The sequence below is a fragment of the Ornithorhynchus anatinus genome, chromosome 1 (assembly GCF_004115215.2).
Source record: "Ornithorhynchus anatinus isolate Pmale09 chromosome 1, mOrnAna1.pri.v4, whole genome shotgun sequence".
In the NCBI taxonomy this organism is placed as follows: domain Eukaryota; kingdom Metazoa; phylum Chordata; class Mammalia; order Monotremata; family Ornithorhynchidae; genus Ornithorhynchus; species Ornithorhynchus anatinus.
Genome location: NC_041728.1, coordinates 180640817 through 180660237, shown reverse-complemented (window position 1 = coordinate 180660237; position 19421 = coordinate 180640817). Strand labels below are relative to the sequence as shown.

The following is a 19421-nucleotide window of genomic DNA, read 5'->3' as shown; positions in this document are numbered from 1 at the left end:
AGAGTCGGCGGCCACGTTCCTGGCCCACGAAGAGTTAAGACGGGGAGACGGGAGTCGATGTAAATCGGTAATTTAGAATCTACCGACACGCGCGTACAGGATTTATAAGATACGTAGATGACGGTGATACTAATGACGGTGAGAAGTCATTAAGTGCTTCTTAGGCGTCAAGCCCTGTTCTACACCCCGGGGTCTGTACGGTCTGACGCGGTAACGCAACCTCTGCAGTCACTCCCTGTCCCCCCCCATGGGGCGCCCAGCCTGATCCCCGTTTTCTGGGCGAGGTCGCCGAGGCCCGGAGAAGCCAAGTGACTTGCCTACGGCCACCCAGCGGACAGGTGGCGGAGCCGGCCCCGGGACCCGGATCCTTCCGACTCCCGGTCCGTGCTCTTGGCTTCGGTCAGTGGTATTTCCGGAGCGCTTACCGTCCGCGGAGCACCGGCCTTAAGGCTCGGAAGACTCCGCCCCTCCTCCCCGTCGCCCCGATCTCTCTCCCTCTGCTCTGTCCCGCCTTAATAGTAAATAGGTACACATCTATTATTCTCTTTATTTTATTAGCGACGTGTATTTACGCCGACGCCGTCGACGCCTGTCGACTGGTTTTATCTCGTGGGCCCGTCGTCGGGTGGGGATCGTCTCCGTCTGTCGCCGAACCGTACTTTCCACATAACCTGTCGTTACCGGGGGGGGGGGGGGGGGGGTCATGAAGTAGTCGCCGTCACTCGGGCCGTTCGGGATCCTCCGTCACAAAAAGCCGTCTCTTTAAGGAGAGACGGAGAGCGGGAGAAGGGATCGTAATATAAATGGCCAGGCGGGATGTCTTGGATTTTAAGGTGGGGGGAGGTGCGGCTTTTGGGCGCGAGAATTGTTTGACCCTCCCAGCTTCTGCGATCGCCGCGAGGAGGAAGCCCCGTCGAAATGCGAGGGGGAGCGTCCGCGCGTGTCACTCGAAAGCGCAAGTTTTGTTTCGAAACCGTGTCTTTGTCGTTTTCAGCTTCTCCAACCTGGGAAATACCTGCTATATGAACGCCATCCTGCAGTCTTTGTTTTCCCTTCAGTCGTTTGCTAACGATCTGCTCAAACAAGGAATCCCTTGGAAAAAAATCCCCCTGAACGCACTGATCAGGTAAACGCCGCGTCCCCGACCTTCTGAATCGTCGGCCCGCCCCCGCCCCCCGAAAGCCACCCTGATTCCGTAAGCGTCTCTCGCCAGATTCGATTATCGCCGTATGTACCGAGGACTCGCTGCGTGCGGGGCACTGTACCGAGCGCTTGGGATGGACGGTTTGGAGACGGGGAGGGAGCGGCGTGGCTCAGTGGGAGGAGGTCATGGATTCGAATCCCGGCTCCGCCCCTTGTCAGCCGGGTGACCGTGGGCGAGTCGCTTCACTTCTCTGGGCCTCGGTGACCTCACCTGGGAAACGGGGATGAAGACCGGGAGCCTCACGTGGGGCGACCCGATTCCCCTGTATCTACCCCAGCGCTCACTACAGTGCTCTGCACGTAGTAAGCGCTCAACAGATGCCAGCGTCATTATTGCTGTTAGCTTGGGCCAGTCACTTCGCTCCCCTGGGCCTCGATCGCCTCATCCTCGAAACGGGGATCGAGGCCGTGATCCCCCGCCTGGGACAGAGACCGTGTCCGACCCCAGTCGTCTTGAGTAATGACGATACCCGTTCAGCGCTTACTGCCGGCCCGGCGGCGCCGCACTGAGCGCCGGGGCGGATCCAGGCGAATCAGGTTGGACGCGGGCCCCTGTCCCACCTGGGGCTCGCGGTCTCCATCCCGGTTTTACAGAGGGGGAAACCGGGGCACGGAGGAGCGAAGTGGCCGAGACGAAACCCCGGGTCCTCCTGACTCCCGGGAAGCAGCGCGGCGGCTCAGGGGAAAGAGCCCGGGCTTGGGAGTCGGAGGTCATGGGTTCGAATCCCTGCTCCGTCCCCCGTCAGCTGGGTGACCGTGGGCGAGTCGCTTCTCCGTGCCCCAGTTCCCTCGTCCGTACGGTGAAGTCTGCGAGCCTCACGCGGGACGACCCGATGACCCCGTGTCTCCCCCCAGCGCTTAGAACGGTGCTCCGCACATAGCGAGCGCTTAAATACCAACACTACACCGTGCCGCCTTCCCGGCTGCTTCCTGTCTACCCCGACACTTAAACGTTGCCCGGCCCATCGAGTACCAGACAGACCCCCCCCCCCCCCCAAAAAATTGAATTTCTCCGCCTCACGTTCGGTGAACCCTTGCTCGTCGGTAAAGCGGGACCTTCCGGGAACTGGGGGGGTTCTGAGGCGGTTTTCCGCCGATACCGTGTCAGCGGCGACTATCCTGAGCGTCTTCTGAGAGCCCACCAACACCCCCCCCCCCCCCCCCGCTCCGATTTCCCCAGGCGCTTCGCCCATCTCCTTTCCAAGAAGGACGTCTGCAACTCGGAGACGAAGAAGGATCTGCTCAAGAAAGTCAAAAACGCCATTTCGGCCACGGCGGAGCGGTTCTCGGGTTACGTGCAGAACGTAAGCGCTCGTCGTCTGGGGTTGGGGGGGGGGGTGGTCTTTAAGGGGCGCGTTAAGCGCCGGCTACGCAGCGGGCGCCCCGGTGGAGGGCCAGGCTGGTCGGGTCGGGTGCCGGGGTCCCCGGCCCGCGTGGGGGCTCACGGTCTTCATCCCCGTTTCGCGGGTGCGCCACCCGAGGCCCAGAGGATCAGTCAGTCGATCGGGGGTGTTTATTATTCGTCCGTTCGGTGGGTCGCATCTACTGGGCGCCTGCTGTGTGCGGGGCACTGGACCGAGCACTCGGAAAGTACGATTTGGCAACAGATGGAGACCGTCCCTACTCGCCACCGGGCTCCCGGCCTGGAGGGGGGGAGACGGACGTCAGTAGCGTCGATAGAAACGGGACGCTAGATAGATGCGCGTCGTTAATAAAAGAAATAGGATAATAAGTGCTGCGGGGAGGGGGAAGAGCAGCGGGAGGGAGGCGGGGCGATGGGGAGGGAAGGAGGAGCGGGGGGGAAGGGGGGGGGGGCTGAGTGTGGGCGGTCCGTCTCCCCCGATCAGACCGTGCGCCCGTCAGACGGCAGGGACCGTCTCTATCTGTTGCCGACTTGGTTCATCCCAAGCGCTTAGTACAGTGCTGCGCACACAGTGAGCGCTCAATAAATACTACCGAAGGAATGAATGAATGAGAGGCGAGCGCTCAGGAGGGCTTCGAAGGGAGGAAGAGAGTGAGTCCGGCGGAGGTGAGGAGGGAGGGCGTCCCGGGACCGCGGGAGGACGCGGGCCGGGGGCGGTTACTGAGCGCCTGCCGTCTGCAGAGCACCGGACTCGGGAGAAGCAACGTGGCGTGATGATAGGGCCCGGGCCCGGAAGTCCGCGGGTTGGGGTGGGGCGGGTTTCCGATTCCGGCTCCGCCGCCCGTCTGCCGTTGGCCCCGGCGCGGGTCGCCTCTTCTCTGGGCCTCAGTCCCCTCCCGCACGAAAGGGGGGGGGGGGGGTTGAGACCGTGAGCCCCACGCAGGACAACCTGACGGCCCTGTATCTCCCCCAGTGCTCAGAACAGCGCCCGGCACCTGGTAAGCGCTTAAGGAATTCCATCGTAACACGGGCCTGGGAGTCGGAGGTCCCGGGGCCTGATCCTGGCTCGGCTGCCTGTCCGTTGCGGGACTTCGGGCGAATCGCTTATGACGACGATGCCGACGACGGTGTTCGTTAAGCGCTCGCCGTGTGCGAAGCACCGTCCTGGGCACCGCAGGGGATCCGCGGTGATCGGGCGGTCCCACGTGGGGCTCGCGGTCTTCGGCCCCGTTTGACGGATGAGGGAACCGAGGCTCGGAGAAGAGAGGCGGCTTGCCCGGAGTCACCCAGCCGACGGGCGGCGGAGCCGGGACTAGAACCCACGGCCTCTGGTTCCCAACCCCGGGCTCTTGCCGCCGAGCCGCGCTGCTCCTCGGCCTGACTTCTCTGGGCCTCGGTTCCCTCGTCTGCAAAATGGGGACGAGGACCGTGAGCCCCACGCGGGACGACCCGATCCCCCCCGTATCTCCCCCGGCGCTTAGAGCGGCGCTCGGCACGTAGTTGGCGCTTGACGGATACCCTCGGCGCGACTCTTGTTACGGGCCTTCGGGAAGCGGCGCGTGGCTCGGCGGAAAGAGGCCGGGCCCGGGAGTCCGGGGTCGTGGGTTCCAGTGCCGGCTCGGCCGCTAGTCAGCTGGGTGGCTTCGGGCAGGTCTCTTCGCTCCTCCGGGCCTCGGTTCCCTCATCTGGAAAACGGGCTTGAGGACCGAGAGCCTCACGTGGGACGACCCGATCCCCTGCGGCGCTCAGAACGCTGCCTGGCGCATAGCGAGCGCTCGACAGATGCCATACTCATCACGTCTCCGGGCCTCAGCTCCCTCGTCTGTAAAATGGGGGTGAAGACCGTGAACCTCGCGGGGGACAACCCGATGACCCCGTGTCTCCCCCAGCGCTTAGAACAGCGCTCTGCGCATAGTAGGCGCTTCACAGATACCGGCGGGGGCGGTCGTCGCCGGAGGCCCGGAGAAGCGAAGCGACTCGCCCGGGGTCACCCGGCGGGCGGGGCCGGGCGGGGTCTCGGGTCGTGACGGCGGGGGTCTCGTCCGGTCCTAGGACGCTCACGAGTTTCTGAGTCAGTGTCTGGATCAGCTGAAGGAGGACATGGAGAAGCTCAACAAAACCTGGAAGAGCGAGCCGGGGTCCGGGGAGGAGAACCCGCCCGGGCCCGGGCGGCCGGCCGAAGACGGCGCCGCCGGCCGGGTCTACACCTGTCCCGTGGTCACCAACCTGGAGTTCGAGGTCCAGCACTCCATCGTCTGCAAAGCGTAAGTGCGGAGGGCCGACGGCCCGGCTTGGGAACCGCCCCGGGGGGGCCCGGAGGCCGTGGGTCCCGATCCCGCCGCCTGCCGGCCGCGGCCGCCTCGTCTGGGAAACGGGGATGAAGACCGGGAGCCCCGCGGGGGACGACCCGACGAGCCCGCGTCTCCCCCGGCGCTCGGAACGCTGCCCGGCACGTAGTAGACGCTGAACGGATGCCGACGTTAGCGTTCTCAGACCCCGGGCCGTTTTACGGGGGAGGTCGCCGGGGCACAGAGGGGTTCGGTCGAGAAGCGGCGCGGCGCGGCGCGGCGGAAAGAGCCCGGCTTGGGGAGTCGCGGGTCGTGGGTTCCGACCCCGGCCCCGCCGCCTGTCGGCCGGGCGACCCTGGGCGGGTCGCCTCGCTTCTCCGGGCCTCGGTGACCTCGGCTGGAAAACGGGGAGTCGCGCCGTGACCCGGAGTCTCATCTCGGCTCTGCCCCTCGCCCGCCGGGTGACCTTGGGCGAGTCCTCTCGTCGCTCGGGGCCGTCAGTCCGTTCGTTCTTGATCCCGTCCGTCGCCGTCGTCCCCGTCCGTCCGTCCGTCCGTCCGTCTCCCCCGATCGGACCGGGAGCCCGTCGGAGGCCGGGGGCCGTCTCTGTCCGTTACCGACGCGTCCGTTCCGAGCGCTCGGTCCGGTGCCCTGCGCGTAGTGAGCGCCCGCTCAGCGCTGTCGAAGGAGTGAATCAGTCCAGTGCTCTGCACACGGTAAGCGCTCGGTCGGTACTACCGATCGAATGAATTCGTTCATTCAGTAGTATTGACCGAGCGCTCGCTACGTGCAGAGCGCCGGACTAAGCGCTTGGAACGTGGGGTTCCCTCCCGGAGAACGGGGATCGGGACCGGAAGCCCCGTGTTAAAGCACCTGCTACGTGCCAGGCGCGGTACTAGACCCTGGGGTCGATCCCAGCACTCGGTACGGCGCCCGGCACGTAGTGAGCGCCCGCCGGAAGCCATTCGGGGGAAGAAAAGAAAGAGGCCGGCGTCCTCCCGGGTCGTACTCGGTACGGCGCCCGGCACGTAGCGAGCGCTTGACGGATACCGTTGGATGAAGGAAGAAAGAAAAGGAGAGAAAGCCCGGCGGCGTCCCGTTTCGCGTGGAATACGGTCCCGCGGCCGACGGGCGGCGGAGCCGGGGTTCGGACGGTAACGTCGGCATCCGGTAGGCGCCTGCTACGTGCAGGGCACCGTCCTAAGCGCGGGGGGAGATACGGGGTCATCGGGTTGGCCCACGTGAGGCTCGCGGCCTCCGCCGGACAGACGAGGGACCCGAGGCCCAGAGGAGCGGCTCGCCCACGGTCCCGCAGCCGACGAGCGGAGGGCCCAAGCCCGGGCTCTCCCCACCGAGCCGCCGCCCCCGGTCACCCCCGCCGGCCTCCCGTCCCCATCGTGGGAGCGCGGCGGGGGCTGCGGGGGCTCCCCCGGGGACTCGGGGCGGGGCGGGGGCGGCCGGTCGACCTCGGAGGAGGAGCGCTTTCACGTCTCCCTCTCCCTTCCCCGAGCAGCTGCGGCGAGACGGTCCCCAGACGGGAACAGTTTAACAACCTGTCCATCGACCTGCCCCGAAGGAAGAAGCCGCTGCCCTCGCGCTCCGTCCAGGATTCCCTCGATCTCTTCTTCCGGGTGAGAACCCCCCGACGGCTTGGAACCCGTCGTGCGGCTCCTAGAGGAGGGCTCTAAAGGATAGCCACGAGGATGCCGTCGCTGCCCGTTCGCGGCGTCCGTCTCCCCGCTTCCGAGGATAACGGTTCGGGGCGTACGATGTGTTAAGCGCCTGCTCTGTTCAAAGCACCGTCCCGAGCCCCGGGGGGACGCGGGGGTCGGCGGGCCGTCCCCCGCGGGGCTCCCGGCTCTCACCCCCGCTCTCCGGATGAGGGAACCGAGGCCCGGAGACGCGACGTGACTCGCCCCGAGTCGGGACTCGGACCCACGGCCTCCGACTCCCAAGCCCGGGCTCTCCCCACCGAGCCGCGCCGCTCCTCGACCGCGAGCCCGCGGTGGGCGGGGACGGTCTCTCTCCGTGGCCGAATCGTACTTGCCCGGCGCCCGGCGCGGCGCGCCGCACCCGGGACGCGCTCAGTAGACAGGACTGCGTGGAGGGGCGGCGCGCGGTGCGGCGGATCGAGCCCGGGTCTGCAAGTCGGAGTAATGACGTTGGTATCCGTTAAGCGCTTACGACGCGCAGAGCGCCGTCCTCGGCGCTGGGGGAGACGCGGGGCCGTCGGGTCGTCCCACGGGCGGCTCGCGGTTAATCCCCACTTGCCAGGGGAGGACACTGAGGCCCGGAGAAGTGAAGGGACCCGCCCACGGTCACCCGGCTGACGTGGGGCGGAGCGGGGATTCGCGCCCGTGACCTCTGACTCCCGAGCCCGGGCTCTTTCCGCCAGTCCCTTCCACCCCAGCGCTTAGAACGGCGCTCGGCGTATGGCGAGCGCCTGACGGGCGCCATCGCGACTTATTACCGTCGGCGTCCGCCTCCCCCTCGAGACCGTCAGCTCTCTGTGGGCGGGGACGACGTCTGCCGACTCCGTTGTAGCGTAACGAGAATAGTAAGCGTTCTTAACGATAATACTGACGGTGGTATATGTTATTCCGTTCTATCCTCTGTGTCATAATGGTAGAGAAGCAGCGGGGCTCAGCGGGAAAGAGCCCGGGCCCAGGCGTCAGAGGTCGTGGGTCCGGGTCCCGGCCCCGCCACCTGTCGGCCGTGTGACCTGGGGCGAGTCGCTTCACTTCTCGTCCCCTCGGTTCCCTCGTCCGTAAAGCGGGGATCGGGACCGTGAGCCCCACGAGGGACGACCCGATTCCCCTGTGTCTGCCCGCGGCGCTTAGGACGGTGCTCGGCACATCGTGAGCCCCTTAACAAATACCGACGTTATGCTGATAGTGACGATAATTCGGGGCCCGTAACCGTGGGTATTTGTTACGCGCCTGCTGGGTGCCCGGCATTCTAACGATAACAATAATGACGACGGTGTCTGCGAAGCGCCTCCCGCGTGCCGAGCACCGTTCCGAGCGACGGATCCGTGAGCCCGGGCTTGGGAGTCGGAGGCCGTGGGTTCTAATCCCGGCTCCGCCGCCTGCCGGCCGCGTGACCTCGGGCGAGTGACTTCGCTTCTCTGGGCCTCAGTTCCCTCATCTGGAAAACGGGGATTAAAACTGGGAGCCCCACGTGGGACGACCTGATCACCTTGTGTCGTCGTCGTCGTCCCCCCCCCCCCCCCCCAGCGCTTAGAACGGTGCTCGGCACGTAGTAGGCGCCTAACGGAAATGGTGGTTAGGATTGTAATGACGACGTTGGTATCTGTTAAGCGCCGAGGTCAGGTCGTTTAGGTCAGGCGGCTAAGGTTATCCGGCAAGGCCACACGGCAGACAAGTGGCAGAGCGGGGATCGGAACCCGTGACCTTCCGACTCCCAGACCGTTGCAGTGATCGTGGCGGCAATATCGACGGTGGTGACGGCCGTTCCTTTGTCCGTTCAGGGGTGTCCGTTGAGCGCTTCTCGTCGTGGTAGTGTTACTAATAGGGGTGGAAACAGTAGTAAGAGCGGAGGTGGTTTAACGGCCACGGCATCCGTTAAGCGCCTGCTACGTGCCGAGCACCGTCCTAAGCGCCGGGGGGAGATACGGGGTCACGGGGCCGTCCCGCGTGAGGCTCCCGGCCCTCATCCCCGTTTTACGCACGAGGGAACCGAGGCGCCGAGAAGTGAAGTGACTCGCCCCGGGTCACCCGGCCGACGGGTGGCGGGGCCGGGATCAGAACCCCTGACTCCCGAGGCCGGGCTCCTCCATTCGCTCGGTCGTACTGAGCGCTTACCGCGTGCGGAGCACCGGACCGAGGGCTTGGAAGGTACAGCGGGGCAACGGACAGAGGCCGTCCCCGCCCAGCGACGGGCTCGCCGTCTGATCGGGGGAGACGGCCGGACGGAGCCAAGACCGCATCGTCCCCCTAAATAGAATGGAGGGGACGGGCACCTCGTTCGCGAGATAAATAGGGGAATGAAAGTATCTATCTCTATATGTCCACACCTAAGTGCCCTTTCCACTGAGCCACGATAACCACAGTGTCCGTTAAGTGCCCGACTGCGTGCCGGGCACCGTACCCGGCACCGGGGTGGGTGTGAGCCGGTTGGGTCGAAACAGTCCCCGTCCCACATGGGGCTCACCGTCTCAATGTTTTATTGCTGTTACTCTTGATCCGCTCATTCGTTCAGTCGTGTTCAGTGAGCACGTACTGGGCGCGGAGCATTCGTGCGTCCGATAGTATTTATGGAGCGCTCGCTCGCCGCGCGCGGCGCACTGGACCGAGCGCTCGGGAACGGACGGATCGGCGACGGAGAGGGACCGTCCCCGCCCGACGACGGGCTCGCGGTCCCGTCGGGGGAGACGGAGACGAGACCGCGTCGCCACGATCAATCGAACGTAGGGGACGGACGCCTCCTTAGCAGGATAAATAGGGGAGTGGGGCCCGGAGCGCCCGGAGGGTACGACTCGGCGACGGATAGCGACGGTCCCCGTCGATGGCTGGATTGATAAGTAAAAATAAGGTAGGCGTTGGTACCGGCTAAGCGCCTACCACGTTAATCCCCGTTTTCCAGATGAGGGAACCGAGGCACCGAGAGGGGAAGCGACTCGCCCGCGGTCACGCAGCCGACAAGCGGCGGAGTCGGGATTCGAACCCCTGAGGAGAACCGCCTCAGCCTTCGGCCGGGCGGTCCGGGTTCCCGGGGGGGGGGGTGTCTCAACCCCGTTCATTTTTGTCGCTCTCAGGCGGAGGAGCTGGAGTATTCCTGCGAAAAGTGCGGCGGGAAGTCCGCCGTCGTCATGCACAAATTCAACCGGCTTCCCAGGTACGTCCCGGCCTCGCTCGGCCTCTCTGCCCCCGAGTCGCCCGTGCGGGGGGGACACCGCCGCCGTCTCTCGTTTCTCTGTCCATCCCGGCGCCCCCCCCCCCCCCCCCCGGCGACGACGACGACGTCGGTATTCGTTAGGCGCTCACTCTGTGCAGAGCACCGTTCTAGACGCCGAGGGAGCTGCGGGCCCGTCGGGTCGTCCCGCGTGAGGCTCCCGGTCTTGGTCCCCGTTTGCCAGCTGGGGTCACCGAGGCCCAGAGAAGCGAAGCGGCTCGCCCGAGGCCCCGCGGCAGACGGGCGGGGGGGCCGGGATTAGAACCCGGGTCCCCCGCCTCCCGGGCCCGGCCCTCCTCCCCCACCCGGAACGCTCCCACCCAAAACTGCCCCGCCGCGAAGAGTCCCCGTGCTGGAAGTGGCCGGCTCTTTAGGGCACCGAATTATTCGTTCGGTCGTGCTTACCGGGCGCGGCACGCTGGGCTGAGCGCCTGGAAGGGCCGGTTCGGCGACGGGGCGGGGGGGGGGGGGAGGGGGGCCGTCCCCGCCCGACGACGGGCCCGCGGTCTCACCGGGGGGGAGACGGACGGACGGACGGAGACGAGACGGCCCGGTCGCGATTCGTAGGATGAGGGGGACGGACGCCTCCTCAACGGAAGGAATAGGGGAATAGAAATCCACCCCAACGAGCGGAGCGCCGAGGGGAGGGGAAGGGAGAGGGGGAGGAGCGGGGGGGAAGGGGGGGCGGAGAGGGAGCGGAGGGCAAAGGGCAAGTCACTCGACTCCTCTGTGCCTCAGTTCCCTCATCCGCAAACTGGGGATCGACCGTGAGCCTCACGCGGGACGGCCCGATGACCCCGTATCTCCCCCGGCGCCTAGAAGGGCGCTCGGCGCGGAGTAAGCGCTGAACGGGCACCGACATTATTAAAAGGGGAAGCTCGGCGTGGGCGGGCCTCCCGGAGGAGGGGAGCCGAACGTGTAACCGTCGGCGTGCCCCTCCGTCATCCCCTCGGCAGCGTCCGTGCGGACGCGTCGACCCGCGGGCGCCGGCCCTTCGACGCGGCCGCGGGATGCCGCGGGAGGAAACGGCTCCCGGGGGTCACGTTTCGAACCCGGGGCGGGCGTCTCCGCCGACGTCCAAGTCGTTATCGACGTGATTATTAAATATTTACGGGGCGCTCCGCTCTCGGAGTCCTCCGCCCCGCCTCTCGTCAGATTTCCACCCTGGAGAGGCTGCCTCCCCGTCTGCTCGTCCGGCCGGCCGGCAGTATCTATCGAGGGCCGACTACGCGCGGGGCCCCGGGCCGAGCGCTCGGCACGGACGGTTCGGCCGCGGACGGGGACCGTCCCCGCCCGACGACGGGCCCGCGGTCGCATCGGGGGAGCCGGCCGGCCGGAGACGAGACGACCCCGTCGCGACAGATCGGATGGATGAAGGGGACGGGCGCCCCGCCGACGAAATAGGCAGGGGGATAGACAGATCCGAACGAGCGCAGCGTTCGGGGGAGGGGAGGGGAGCGGAGGGGAAGGGGAAGGGGGGGAGTGTCGTTCTTCAGAGAAGCGGCTCTCTCCGTCCCGTCCCCCTTCGGGTCGGGGAGGGCGTCGGCCGCTCCGGCGCGTCGGACTCTCCCCGGCGGCCGGCGGCGTCGGCCGGGCGCCGCCCGCGCGTCGGCCGCCGGTCCGAGCGTACGGATCGGCAGACGGGGTCGGACGCGGTCCCCGTCCCCCCCGGGGCTCACGGTCTCCGTCCCCGTTCCCCAGAGGAGGGAACCGAGGCCCGGAGCAGCGACCGGCCCCCCGGCCCCCCGGCCCCCCCGGCAGACAAGTGGCGGGGCCGGGATCAGGACCCGGGTCCTCCTGACCCCCGCCCCCCGGCCCCCCAGGCCCGGGCGCCGCGGCGGATGCGGGGTGACCGGGTCAGTCGGCGGCCGCCCCACGGAGGGCTCCCGGTCTCAATCCCCGCTTTACGGATGCGGGAACCGAGGCCCGGGGGAGCGAGGCGACTCGCTCGAGGTCGCCCGGCGCGCGGGCGGCGGAGCCGGGATCGGAACCCGGACCCGGGCCGGTCCCATCGGGCCTCGCCGCTTTCTCCCGCCCGCTGCCTCGGCTCCGGGGATCGCTCGACTCGCTCCCGCCCCCCTTCCGAGCCCCACCGAGAGCTCCCCTCCTCCGCGGGGCCTTCCCGGACCGAGCGCCCCCCCCCCTCCCCGCGGCCCTTGTGCCTCTTCATATATTATTATTTATACTCTATCAGTTGTATTAATGATCCGTCTATCGTTCCGTTTACCTGTTTCGACGCCCGCTTGCCCTCTCTCGCCGTCCGTCTTCCCCCCTTTTGACCGCGAGCCCGTCGTCGGGCGGGGACGGTCTCCGTCCGTCGCCCGATTGGGCCTTTCGAGCGTTCAGTCCGGTGCTCTGCGGGCGGTAAGCGCTCGGTAAATAGGATGGAATGAACGGCGGACCCCCCCCCCCCCCCCCGAAGGCCCGCCGTCCCCTCTCCCTCTCTCTCTTGCGCTCTCTCTCGCGCCGTCTCCCTCCCCGTCGCGTGTTCTCTGTCTCTGTCTCTTGGGGGGCCGGGGGGCGGGGGGGGGGGGGGTCTTCAGCACCCGTCGGGTCCCCGCCGAATTTAGAAGCCCACCCGCGGGAGCAGGGCGGCTCGGGGGCTAGAGCCCGGGCTCGGGAGTCGGAGGTCGTGGGTTCCGATCCCGCCTCCGCCACTTGTCGGCCGGGGGACCTTGGGCGAGCCGCTTAACTTCTCCGGGCCTCGGTCCCCCCGTCCGGCGGACGGGGATGAAGACCGGGAGCCCCGCGGGGGCCGACCCGATGACCCCCCCCCCCCCCCCCCCGGGTCTCCCCCGGCGCCGAGGACGGTGCCCGGCACGTAGCGAGCGCTCAACGGGCCCCGTCGTCGTCGTCGTCATGTGAAGAAATAAATGCGGGACGGGGACCCGGGCGGGGCGGGGCGGGGAGGGGGGATGAAGAGAGGGAGCGGGTCGGGGCGACGCGGAAGGGAGCGGGAAGCGAGGAGAGGAGGGGGCGCGGTCAGGGAGGGCCGCTTGGAGGAGGTGGGCCTTCGAGAAGGTTTGGAAGCGGGGGGAGGGTCGTCGTCGTCTGTGGGATCTGGGGGGGGGCCTTCCCGGCCAGAGGCGGGACGGGCGAGCCGGAGGCCCGGTGAGGTTGGCGTTGGAGTAGGGAAGCGGCCCGGCGCGGCGGGAGGGGCCCGGGCCGGGGAGTCGGAGGTCCTGGGTTCCGATCCCCGCTCCGCCGCTCGTCGGCCGCGTGACCGTCAGCTCCCTGCTCGGCGCCTCCGTGACCTCATCTGTCCAGTGGGGGCGAAGACCGGGAGCCCCGCGCGGGGCGACCCCATCACCCTGCGTCCCCCCCCCCCGGCGCTCAGAGCGGCGCTCGGCACGCAGCGAGCGCCTAACCGACGCCGACGTTACTATTAATAGAGGAGCGAGGCGTGCGGGGCGGGCTGGAGGACGGGGGCGGGGGGTGGCCAACGCCGAGTTTCCCTCATCTGCGGAACGGGGGCGAAGACCGGGAGCCCCCACGTGGGACGGGACCCGCCTCCGACCTGCCGGTCTCCCGTAGCGGTGACCGTGTCGGGATTCGTTAAGCGCTTGCCGGGTGCAGAGCGCCCTTCCAACCGCGGGGGCGGACGCGGGGGACCCGGGCCGTCCCCCGTGGGGCTCCCGGTCTTCGGCCCGTTTTCCGGAGGAGGGCACCGAGGCCCAGAGAGGCGAAGCGACTCGCCCGCGGCGCGCCCCGGCTGCCGGGGGGGGGGCGGAGCCGGGGGCCGGACCCGCCGCCCGCCCTCGGCGCCGCGCGGGCGGCCCGAGGGAGCGAGAGGGCGGGGAGGCCTGTCCCTCCCGGCCTCCCTCGGCTGAGCCGCTCCTTTGACCTCCGCAGAGTCCTCATCCTTCACCTGAAACGCTACAGCTTCAACGTGGCCCTGTCGCTGAACCACAAGGTGGGCCAGCAAGTGGTCATCCCCCGCTTCCTCACCCTGGCCTCCCACTGCACCGACGCCACCAAGCCGCCGCTGACCCTGGGCTGGACCGCGCACCCGCCGCTGTGAGTAGTCGGCGCCCCGCTGCCCGGGAAGCGCCCGCCGGCGGGGCGAGACGCCGTCCCCGTCCCCCGCGGGGCTCGCGCTCTCGGTCCCCGCTTTGCGGGGGAGGGAACCGGACCCCGGAGAAGGGAACGGTCGGTGCTCGTCGAGCGCCCGCCGCGGGCCGAGCGCCGCGCGCCGCGGGAGACGCCGGGTCGTCGGGTCGGCCCGCGTGGGACGCGTCGTGATTTTCAGTCCCCCTTGTTTCCGACGAGGTCCCGTGGAGCGACTCGACGATGACAACGTCGGTATCCGTCGAGCGGGCGCCGGGCGCCGGGCGCCGGGGGAGACGCCGGGCCGTCGGGTCGGCCCGCGCGGGACTCGGAATTTTCAGTCCCCGTCTTTTCCGCCGAGGTCCCGTGAAGCGACTCGACGCCGACAACGTCGGTATCCGTCGAGCGCCCACCGGGTGCCGGGCGCCGCGCCGGGCGCCGGGGGGGGATCCGGGGTCGTCGGGCCGTCCCGCGTGGGGCTCACGGTCTCCGTCCCCGCCGTACAGACGAGGTCGCCGGGGCCCAGGGAAGCGAAGCGACTTGCCCACGGTCACCCAGCGGCCCCCGAGTCCCGAGCCCGGGCTCTCCCCGCTGAGCCGCGCTGCTTCTCTGGCGCCTGCCGGGCGGGCGGTCGGTTCTTATCCATGGGCGGGTCTGTGGAATTTGGGGGGGGGGGGGGGGCGCTTACCAGGCGGTCAGGTCTGCGAGCTCGGGGTGGGCGGGGGATGCGTCCCTCGCATCTGTCGGACTCTCCCCGCCGCTTAGTCCGGCGCTCTGCCCGCGGGGAGCGCTCCGGGGTGACGATCGGACGAAGGAACGGGCCGCCGGGTCGGTCGGCGGCGGCCGGCGATGACGGCGTTGGTGTCCTCTAAGCGCTCGCTGCGTCCGTTCGGAGGCCTTTGGCGAGCGCTTACCGGTCAGTTCTGATCGACCGGTCGATCCGTCAGCCGTATCTATCGAGCACGTGCCGGTCAGTTCTTATCGTATTTCCCGAGCGCCTGCTAGTCCGTTCTCATCCGGCGATCCGTCCGTCGGCGGTGTTTATCGGGCGCTTACCCGTCAGTTCCGATCGATCGACTGAGCAGTCGGTTGGCGGTCAGCCGGGCAGTGCTGTTTATTGAGCGCTCACTAGGCGGTTCTTATCGATCGATCCGTCCGTCGGTGGTATTTCTTGAGCGCTCGCCCGTCGGTTCTAACCGACCGACCGATCGGTTACCGGTCAACCGGGCGGCGGTATTTATCGAGCGCGGGTCGGTGCTTGTCGAGCGATCCGTCAGCCAGCGGTCCGTGAGCGCTAACCCGTCGGTTCCGGTCGATCAACGGTCAGTCGTCGATCAGCCGGGCCGCGGTACGTATCGAGCGCTTGCCAGTCGGACCTCGGCGGTCGATCGGTCGGCGAGATTTATTGAGCGCTCACCGGTCAGTTTCGGTCGATCGCCCGACCGGTCGGTTATCGTTCCACCGGCCGGGGGTATTCAGTGAGCGCTTGCTAGTCAGTTGTCGTCGATCGGTCCATCGGTCAGTCGGTGCGCTTACCTGTCGGTTCCGATCCGTCGGCCGACAGTGGTCTTTATCGGGCGCTTCCCAGTCAGTTCTTATCGATCGATCCGTCAGTCAGTCGGCGGTATTTGTCGGTTCTAGTCGATCGATCGGTTACCGGTCAACCGGCCGGTCAGCGGTATTTATCGAGCGCTTACCAGTCGGTTCCCGTCGATCGATCCGTCGGTCGGTGAGGTTTAGCGAGCCGCCCACCGGTCGGTTTCAGTCGGTCGACCGACCGGTCATCATTCGACCGATCGGTCCGTGGTATTCGTCGAGCGCTTGCCGGTCGGTTCTCGTCCATCAGGCCGTCGGTATCTATGGAACGCTCACCAGTCAGGTCCGATCGATCGGTCGGTGTTATCGAGGGCTTGCTCGTTCTTATCGATCCACTGGTTAATCGGTCAGCGGCATTTAGCGAGCCCTTACTGTGTGCAGAGCACTGGACCGAGCGTCTGGGAGAGGACAGTCCGACGGAAGGGAAGCCGCGTAGCCCAGCGGAAAGAGCCCGGGCTTGGGAGTCCGAGGGCGTGGGTTCAGATCCCGGTTCCGCAGCGGTGTGACTTCGGGCAGGTCGCGGCCCCGCTCCGTGCCTCAGTTTACCTCGTCTGTGCAATGGGGATTGCTGTGGGGAGCCCGACGTGGGACAACCCGAGCACCTCGCAGGCCTCCCCGGCGCTCAGAACGGCGCTTGGCGCACGGCGAGCGCTTAACGTGCCATCGGGATAGTAATTTAGTAGACACCCTGCCCACCCACGACACACTCACCGTCGTGGAGGGGAAGAGAGGCGTTCATGTGAACAAGTCCATCGCGTCTCACGTATTCCCTTCTAATGCACTGATTAGATCGACTAGCCTAACATGGCGATCGGACCGTAAGCCCGTCAGAGGGCAGGGCAGGGACCGTCTCTGTCTGTTACCGACCCGTCCGTCCCAAGCGCTTAGCCCGGCGCTCTGCCCGTCGTGAGCGCTCAGTAAATACTGTTGAACGAACGAGTGAGTTCCCCACCCGCAACGAACCCTCCGTCTTAAAGGGGGAGACGGATATTAACACGAATAGATAAGCCATTTGTAATATGCTCACCGCCCACAGGGAGCGCGCCGGCTTAGATGGGGGAGACAAGACCTTCACTCGCCGGGTATCTGCCGGGCGCTCGCGGTGTGCCGAGCGCTGTACCGAGCACTCGGGAGGGTACGGGATAGCAACAGACGGTCTCACGTGTCTGAGGAGATGCCATTTACGATACGGGCGTTCCCCGCTCGTAACGGGCTCACGGGCCTGTGGGGGGGATACGGACGTTAATGGGGACGTTGATATGAGTAAATAGGTCATTTCTACCGTAGGATCGAAAGATACGTTCTTAAGCGGTCTGGAGGCGGCCGGGAAGGTGGGGGGGCGGGGGGGGGGGGGAGGGGGCCTCGAAAGAGGAATCGTCAGCTCGGGCCCCTTCCCGCCCGGCAACGGGCCGGTTAACGTCGAGCTGGCCGCGATAGGGTCCGACCCACGTGAACCGTCTGGGGCCGGGAGAAAAAAAAAAAAACCCCCCCCGAAACTGAACCGAGAAAAGAACCCCGACGGGCAGAAGACGGCTTCTCGTCGGAGAGGTGCTCCGGAGATTCGGGAAGGAGCGACGCAGCCGTAGCGTCCCGTGCCGGCCCCTCCGGGCGTAGCGGATTCTAGCGGGAGGTGAATGCCGAGAGACACCCGCGGAAGAATATCGTGCCGGTAACCGTGGGATCCGCCAAACGCCTGCTCCGTGCTAGGCTCTGGGACGGATGCGAGATCGGGTCTCCTCGTCATCTAAGTAGGAGGGAGGGATCCCCATTTTTGCGGAGGGGGAAACTGAGGCCCGGAGAAGCGGAGCGACTTGCTCGAGGTCACGCGGCAGGTTCTCGGAGGAGCCGGCCCGGGCCCCTTCTGCTGTCGGTTCGTTCGGTTGCATTCATCGAGTGCTTACTGCGCGCGGAGCGCCGTACTGAGCGCCCGGGAGAGGACGGCGGAACGACAGACACCTTCCCTGCCCACCACGAGCTTATACAATCCGGCGGGGGAGGCGGACGGTAGAAATAAACGTTAGAGGCGAGGGCTCCGGGGCTAGGAGGGGCGATGGATTAAGTAGAAGATGAATCGACAGAGCAGGCGAACGGGGGGAGCGAGGCAGGGCGCCGCGGAAGGGAGAGGGAGAAGGGGCGGGGGGGGGGGGCGGGGGCTCGGTCAGGGAAGGCCTCTGGGAGGAGGGGGGCCCACAGCGAGGCATCAGGCCCCGCCGCCTCCCCGCACGCTCGAGAGGTCGCCGCGAGAGACCCTCCGCGGACGGGCGGTCGGAGTAGACACGTCCCCCTGCTGTCTCGAGCGGGTCGGGGCCGTTCCCGGGAAGAGCGGGATTCCGGGAAGAACCCCGAGTCGGGCTCCCGGGGGAGAGTCCGAGGAGGCGGCTTGGGCGTCCGTGGCCGTCGTTTCTCCTTGCGGCGCGTGGGGCGCGACCCGGAGCCCTCGGACTCCCCGCCTCGTGCCCTCGGCGTCCGCGGCTCCCCCGTTCCGGATCGGCCTCGCCGACGGCCCGGCCCGGCGGTCGGCCTCCGGGGCGTTGCCCGGACCGGGGGCCGCGGTCCCTTCCGGGGAAGCCCGGGGAGGTCCGGGGGGGGGGGATCCCGCCGCCGCGGGGTGAGGGCGGAGGTGAATCCGAAGGGCGACGGACGGCAGCGGGCGGCGGCTTCCCCGACTCCTCGTCCCCCTGATTCTCACCGGGGCTTCCACGCGCCGGCTCGCTCCCGGACCCCTCTGACTTACCCCCGCGGCAGAGCACCGGCAGCCGGTCGGGCTCGGGCTGGGGCCGGGCGGCGGGCCCGGGGGGGGGACGGGGACGACGACTTGCGGGAGAGTGTGTGGAGTAGTTAACTAGGGAGGAAAGATAATAATAATAATAATAATGTTGGTATTTATTAAGCGCTTACTAGGTGCCGAGCACTGTTCTAAGCGCTGGGGTAGACACAGGGGAATCAGGTCGTCCCACGTGGGGCTCACGGTCTTAATCCCCATTTTACAGATGAGGGAACTGAGGCACCGAGAAGTGAAGTGACTCGCCCACAGTCACACAGCCGACAAGTGGCGGAGCTGGGATTCGAACTCATGAGCCCTGACTCCAAAGCCCGTGCTCTTTCCGCTGAGCCACGCTGCTTCTCCATTTCGTGGGGGCTGAACGATTCTATAAACATGAGACTCCTCTTCCTCATCCTTCTCCCACTCCCTCCCCCCCCCCCCCATTTCCCTCCTCCTCTCCTTTTCCCCCTCTTCCTCTTCTCTCCCTCCTCTCCCTCCCCCTCTTCTCCCTCTCCCTCCTCTCTCTCTCTCTCTCTCTCTCTCTCTCTCTCTCCCCTTCTTCTCCTCCCTCCCCCTCCTCCCCTTCCCTCTCCCTCGTCTCCCTCTCCCTCTTCTCCCTCATCTCCCTCCTCTCTTTCGTCTGCCTCCTCTCCCTCCCTCCTTCCTCTCTCTCCCTCCTGTCCCATTCCCTCCTGTCCCAATCCCTCCTGTCCCATTTCCTCCTCTCCCTCCCCCTCCTCTCCCTTTCCCTCCTCTCCATTTCCTCGCCCTCCTCTCCCCCCCCTTCTCCCTTGTCCCCCTCATCTCCCTCCTTCCCGCTCCCTCCTCTCTCTCCCTCCTGTCCCGTTCCCTCCTGTCCCGTTCCCTCCTCTCCCGTTCCCTCCTGTCCCGTTCCCTCCTGTCCCGTTCCCTCCTGTCCCGTTCCCTCCTGTCCCGTTCCCTCCTCTCCCGTTCCCTCCTCTCCCGTTTCCTCCTCTCCCTCTCCCTCCTCTCCCGTTCCCTCCTCTCCATTTCCTCGCCCTCCTCTCCCCCTTCCCCTTCCCTCTGCCCCCTCTCCTCCCTCTCCCTTGTTCCCCCTCATCTCCCTCCCTCCCTCCCTCCCCCTCCTCTCTGTCCCTCCTCCCTCTCCCCTCTCCCTCCTGTCCCATTCCCTCCTGTCCCATTCCCTCCTCTCCCTTTCCCTCCTCTCCATCTCCTCCCCCTCCTCTCCCCCTTCTCCTCCCCTCCCCTCTCCCTCTCCTCCCTC

General features: G+C 67.2%; 1 protein-coding gene across 3 annotated transcripts in view; it reads left to right on the top strand.

Moving 5' to 3' along the window:
• The window catches only part of USP37 (ubiquitin specific peptidase 37), a 98462-nt gene that overhangs the window by 44611 nt on the left and 34430 nt on the right, over positions 1 to 19421 (top strand). For all 3 annotated transcript variants that reach the window (XM_039913507.1, XM_039913504.1, XM_039913505.1), the window contains 6 exons: positions 995 to 1126; positions 2384 to 2507; positions 4619 to 4830; positions 6368 to 6485; positions 9632 to 9711; positions 13621 to 13785. In XM_039913507.1, coding sequence (XP_039769441.1) covers positions 995 to 1126; positions 2384 to 2507; positions 4619 to 4830; positions 6368 to 6485; positions 9632 to 9711; positions 13621 to 13785 — 831 coding nt within the window. The remainder of the gene's footprint in view (positions 1 to 994; positions 1127 to 2383; positions 2508 to 4618; positions 4831 to 6367; positions 6486 to 9631; positions 9712 to 13620; positions 13786 to 19421) is intronic.